At 31.5% G+C, this 5,929-nt stretch overlaps 1 protein-coding gene across 2 annotated transcripts in view; it reads left to right on the top strand.

Annotated features, from left to right (window-relative positions):
* Positions 1-5,253, top strand: part of LOC117116927 — a 10,111-nt gene extending 4,858 nt beyond the window's left edge. For both annotated transcript variants that reach the window (XM_033261067.1, XM_033261069.1), the window contains exons 4-5: positions 2,307-2,870; positions 3,733-5,253. In XM_033261067.1, coding sequence (XP_033116958.1) covers positions 2,307-2,870; positions 3,733-3,875 — 707 coding nt within the window. In that variant the 3' untranslated portion in view covers positions 3,876-5,253. The remainder of the gene's footprint in view (positions 1-2,306; positions 2,871-3,732) is intronic.
* Positions 5,254-5,929: the final 676 nt, after the last annotated feature.

The raw sequence follows: 5,929 nt of genomic DNA, 5'->3' as shown, positions 1-5,929 counted from the left end.
AGCTGTAGGGGGCGTCCCATTTTTCGTATTCCCACCATGCATTTCGGTGGAACACGGTGGAACACTTTTTTTGTGTGGAGAACTCTATCTTGTATTTCTAGTATCTTTGGTTTAAGACTATAATACAGTACAGTGTCCATGTAGGCATATTGGGGTGATCAAAAAACTACAGACCTGTATGATTTTCATAATGTACTGTTATGAAGACATTTAAACTGTAAACGCGCATTAGAATATCACTAGACAATACTTTTAACCCCTATTCAGGGAATTTATTGAAGTACATGGGCCGTTGGCCCTGATACAAAACATAATTTATTGTAACATGATACACTTCTTTCTTTTTCCAAACGCAAAGTAGACGTATTTTGCTAAATTTATTAATATATTCTGTATTTGAAAATAATAAAAAGAGCTTGTTGATAGATGGATATATATAAATAAATTGTGGAATACATTTGCTTCTTAAATCAGAGTAATATGGAATTTGCAAAATTAAATGAAATTCATCTTCAATAATATCGTTATTGCATATATTTTAGGTTACATTGTCCCGCTCAATATTTTCCGATCTTTTCAATCTCTAGTTCCAGTATCCCTTAACTTTGTCAATAACCGTTTGTGTTTTAAATTACTAATATTCGTATAATGATAACTTAAACTTACTGCTTTTTTATACAGAGTGAATAGCCTTAGCATAGAATGTAAACTAAACTTCTTAATACAGTTTTGTTTTTCAGATAATACAGATACAACTCAAAATTATCTCTTAAAATCTAAATTATAAAATCTAAATACGGCAGAAATAATATATGAACAAGGATAATGACTGGTGTAGACTGCCGGAGACCAAAGTCTCAAACTTCACTGAATAGCTCAATGTTAATTATCTCATGGAAAACTTTATTGACATTTCACGATCCTGTTTCTAACTCTTTGGGTAAAATTCCCACCCAGCACAGAAAAGCAGTATTACACTTTATATATTTAAATTGTTGCTATTTGCTGGCCCATTTTCACCTTATCCAAATGGATTATTTTCTTATCCATCTGGTTGGAGTATTTGAGTAACACCGTTCTTGTTCTTGTTTTTTTTTTTCTTTCTTTCGTTTAATACCTACGCCAACAAGGAATACTTATTCACTGCTGTCTGTCTGTCTTTCTGCAACATTACGCACAAACTAATGAATGGATGATCATAAATATTAGTGGAATAGTACATAATAATCGAAGAAAGACACATTCAATTTTCAGAAGAAAATGTCCAAATTCAATTAGGCCTATTTATCCTCGAGCATAGAAGAGAATACTGGAATCGTCCCTCGTAATTCAGGCAGCATTCAAGAAAATAATGTACCTGATTATGACGAAATTCTATTATTTTCTTGATGGTATGCTGCAGATTCGCCCACCATCATACACGACATTTGTATTCCAGCACGCACATTTTTAACGTAGGATAGTTTGAAAAATCTCATGAATTATTCATAATCATCCTTATAGAACATATTTTGCGCATGCTCTATTTTCAAGTCTGTGTCTGCCTCAATGATCAGCTGCTCTGTGCATTGTGAGGACCTAAGTGTTCGATTTAAAAAAACATAAACAATTTGGGCGAACTGAGCGGATACAATTGATTAATATAGGTCTAATTGAACAAAGGGTCTATAGCGAGCACGGTCTTATAATGAGTAATTTAGGCCTACATTGTTGCAACAAGATTAGATGGGCATATAGGCTTAATCAACTAAGGGTCCAGTGAGAACAATGATCTTTTATATTAGTAGGCCTACTTTACATAAGTTGCATAATTTTGCAAGTGTTACTTATAATCAAGTAACGTTAGAGCCTTCATTCAGTCTGTTATTGGTTTATTATATTATCGTGAACTTAACAAATGTTTCAAAGTAAGCATAAACGAAGCTTTTTTTTAAAAATTCCATTTTCCCACATTTTATGTATTTTATTAGCCATTTTTGTAAATTCTGGATATATTTTATGTTTAATGATATTCTGATTAAAAATTGCATTTTTATGTATTGTTTTTTTCCCCCTCTAGGAAATTCAAGTACTAATAATTCACATTTTTAAGTGTAATTTGGCATATATAACGTTAAATTATTTCTACATTGAGCATGTTAGCCTTTGTGTTGTTTAATGTAGGCCTATATGATTTTATATTATATATAGGCCATTGGGTTTTAAATTAAGAACGTCATTTAAATATGTATCATAATATAATAATAACGAGTGATGTATTTACATACTAATAAAAGTTTTTTGTATTAAATTGCTCATTCAAACAGACTCAGAACCTGACAATACTGAAAGTGAAGAACCTGAACACTCAATGGATGTTGCATCTACTTATCATTCACCAACCACAAGTTATGTCAGCGACAAACCCACAAATTGCACTTGTTTGAAAGTTCCTTGCATATGTGCCAACAATTTGAACGAATCGTTGGTCTACGAATGCCTTACGTGGTCTTGCAACTGTTCTTGGGATAATCTGGAAACAAACACCACTGAAGAGTGTAACTGCACCGCCATTATGTGTGAAACATGCCAATCAATAGTCTGCGGCATCATTGAAAATGAAATAGCCACTGGAAAAGTCGTTGCGTCACAAACCCAATCGCAGACAACTTACGATAATACCTTCACTGAAACAAATCGAAATACAGAGCATCAGGAAGATACAAGTAACAATCAGAGTATTCTACAGGGCAGTACTCAAAGTGGCGAGCACACGTCGTCAGTTAGTAGTCAGATGCAAACCACCTCGAGTCAGACCGGAAGCGACGGGTACAGTGCATACAGTAGTGCTGTATTCGAATCAACCACATCGTCGGCAATAAACAAAGAAGGTAGGAGACCTACAAGATTATACTTTATACCCTTAGATATTATTTTAAAGATTGTAAATTAAATTCTTTCACTCACTATATTTTTACTATTATATTATTAATATAATTATTGGGTTTATTTATTATGTTATTATTAATGATATTGTTGTTATTATTTTCAATTTAATATTGTCACTGATATTGCAAATATTAATAGTATTATTAATATAAAGTATATTGTATCATTATCATCATCATCATCATCATTATTTTATTAATTTTAATTATTTAGATATTTCAAAGTTATTTCACTAAATCCAAATTTGCCAAATAATGAAATGCCTACTTAACAACGATCAACATCAAAACATTTCTGAACACATTTGGTTAAACAAACAAAAACACAACAATTCAAAACAGGTAGCCAGATAAATTTCAAGTTTTAAAAGGTCTAGATTGACCGAAGAAACGTTGTTTTTTATTTTATTTTATTATTATTTTTTTTGTGGATAAATAAAATATCAATAGCCGTTCTAACTATACTCAGTCTGTTGTTATACCTTTTACCAGTTTAAGTATTGTGAATGAAACCACTTGTATTAATATTGATTCGGCTATCGGGCAAATTGCGTGAGTTGGGTCTATGAATTTTGAGTAAAAATAAACAATAAAGGACACGTAAAAATATGAGACGTTTGTAAAGGAAAAAGCTATACCAAAAATTGATTTACTAAAATAGGTTTAACAAGTGGAATATACAGACACAACTATATGTCCATGTAATAATAATATTATTTTATCTTAATTTATAGTGTTATTCCTGATTCTGAAATTAAAATTAAATTTAACTCAATATATATTATTTCATTTCATTTTTGCATAGGTGGTGGCAGTAAATATTCTACGACAGTGTTGATTCTTACGATATCAACAGGAGCTTTGGTCCTCGCTTTCGTCATAGGCTGCATTTGCGTTGTAGCTGGCTTAATAAGAAAGCCTAAAGAAAATAAAGTCAGTCCACAGTAACTACAGGATGTCAATGGTTCCTTAATTATACATTAAGAATAATAATATTTTGGCATTTGAGAGCTCTTTTGCGGAGTCCCACAGCAATTAAAAATGTATGAATCGATTGATTTTTTGATATACATAAACATAAATTATTGCAATCCATAAACTGATAGAGTTTAACCAGTTTTAATGGCGTTCCTTTATTATTAATGCATAATGAAGATCCTATCGAAGCCCTAATGTGTTAAATTGATCTTATTTATTATGGATATAGTTTTGGATACATAAATGTATAATAAAGAACCGTTAAATAATAAGCCATCATCATTATCATTGTCATCAACATTATCATCATTTTCATTATTATTATTATTCCTTCGTCAATAATATTACCTTTACCATTATCATGTTATCATTAAAGTTAATTAGGTGTAATCCATGTATGAGTGAATGAGTCTAGCAGCAGTATTAGTAAAAGCAAACAGGAAAGGCCGCTCTTAATACTGTGGCTACGCCTACAGCTTTCCAATATGGATGGATATTAAATTATATTTTACTACGTAGTCGACAAAAATATGACATAAAATAATGCTTAGTTTTTCTTAAATAATCTGTAGCCAATACTCCAACGATGGTACAATGAGAAATAATGACTTGATTATTATCTACACATAAAGAGAAGTCTATTCATATAATTACACTTCATTAATGGATTGTGTGATGATTTGAGCGTATAGTACCGGTATTATCCTTCGTGAGGTACGGTATATGTTGCAATGGCATTATTCTCTCACTAGCCAATGAATTATAAACTTTGAGGGCAGTACATCGATCTAAGAATTAAAGGAGCAAGCCCAAAATTCCAACGAAAACGTTTATTGTATATGGTATGGTGACCAATGCACATAGTTACCAATGTTAGTAGACTATGCATTTAGATTTCTAATAATTATTTTGTATATTGATGATCGTAGAAACATATATTCTATCGTTTTGTACGTTGATAGAAAAAGCAATAATGTAATAACAATTGTATGATAAATACATCAAGATAGGGATTTAAGTTACGAATGTGATTGTGACAAATTAATATATACTGTAAAATTTATAATAAAAACCCTGGGTTACTAAATATCCTTTGTTTGGTTTTTGGGGTGGGTTATAATTAGAATTAGAATATCAATTTCAATTCTCCCCAGAGGGAGACTTTATTCTGTATATAGGCCAACAGCCTTAAAACATAAACATTAGTGTGTCAAATAAAATGTTCGCTTCTTGTAAGCATGTACAATGAAATTGGCTAATGACTTAATCGTACTTGATTTCCTCGACTTGAATAACGAAACAAAGTAGAACATGTTTGCAATATAATTAGGAATAAAATGATTTCTTTCGTGATTATATAATGGGCATTTCAAAAATAAAATGTGTTATCCTGAATAAAAATCTATTGTTCAAACTTATATTTAGTATTTGTTTTTGATTACTTGTGTCCCGGAAGAGTCTTGATTTGTCTGATCCAGCTGGGGTTGTAGCCAAAAGGTATTGTTAAAAAAATATTACCGTACTATTTTATAAATGTTAAATTTGATTTATTATAATCTTCTAATTTAAAAATCGAAATAGGTATGCCAGGGCATACCACTGAATGAAGACATTCTGGAACTCACTCTACCGTCATTTAAAGAACTGTAAAACATACCAGCAATGCAAATAGACATAGCCGCACAGCTAACGACACCTGCCTACCGTTCAAAACAATGCCTTCGTGTCCACGTTTGAATTTCCCACTTCGGGGCTGGAAAAAACAACCAATTCTAGCTCTGTATAACTGCAATCCAATCCCCATCTTCGGTTGAGGGTCACGGTGCAGGTATAATAAACATATATATACACTTCTTAATATGAAAACTACCTTCTTTGGTTTCAAAATCCTGAATTTTAGGTCACAAATTGCGGAGCGATTCATTTACATATCACACAAGTTTGTCACAAATCCATGGTCATCCGAGTATTATTATATTACTAATAGAGTACTAGGTCACTATTAGTAAGTATAAATTAGGCAT

Source organism: Anneissia japonica, unplaced genomic scaffold (genome assembly GCF_011630105.1).
Source record: "Anneissia japonica isolate Jap-2015-1 unplaced genomic scaffold, ASM1163010v1 scaffold1302_len1884557_cov193, whole genome shotgun sequence".
Lineage (NCBI taxonomy): Eukaryota > Metazoa > Echinodermata > Crinoidea > Comatulida > Comatulidae > Anneissia > Anneissia japonica.
This window is presented reverse-complemented; position numbering and strand designations above follow the sequence as displayed.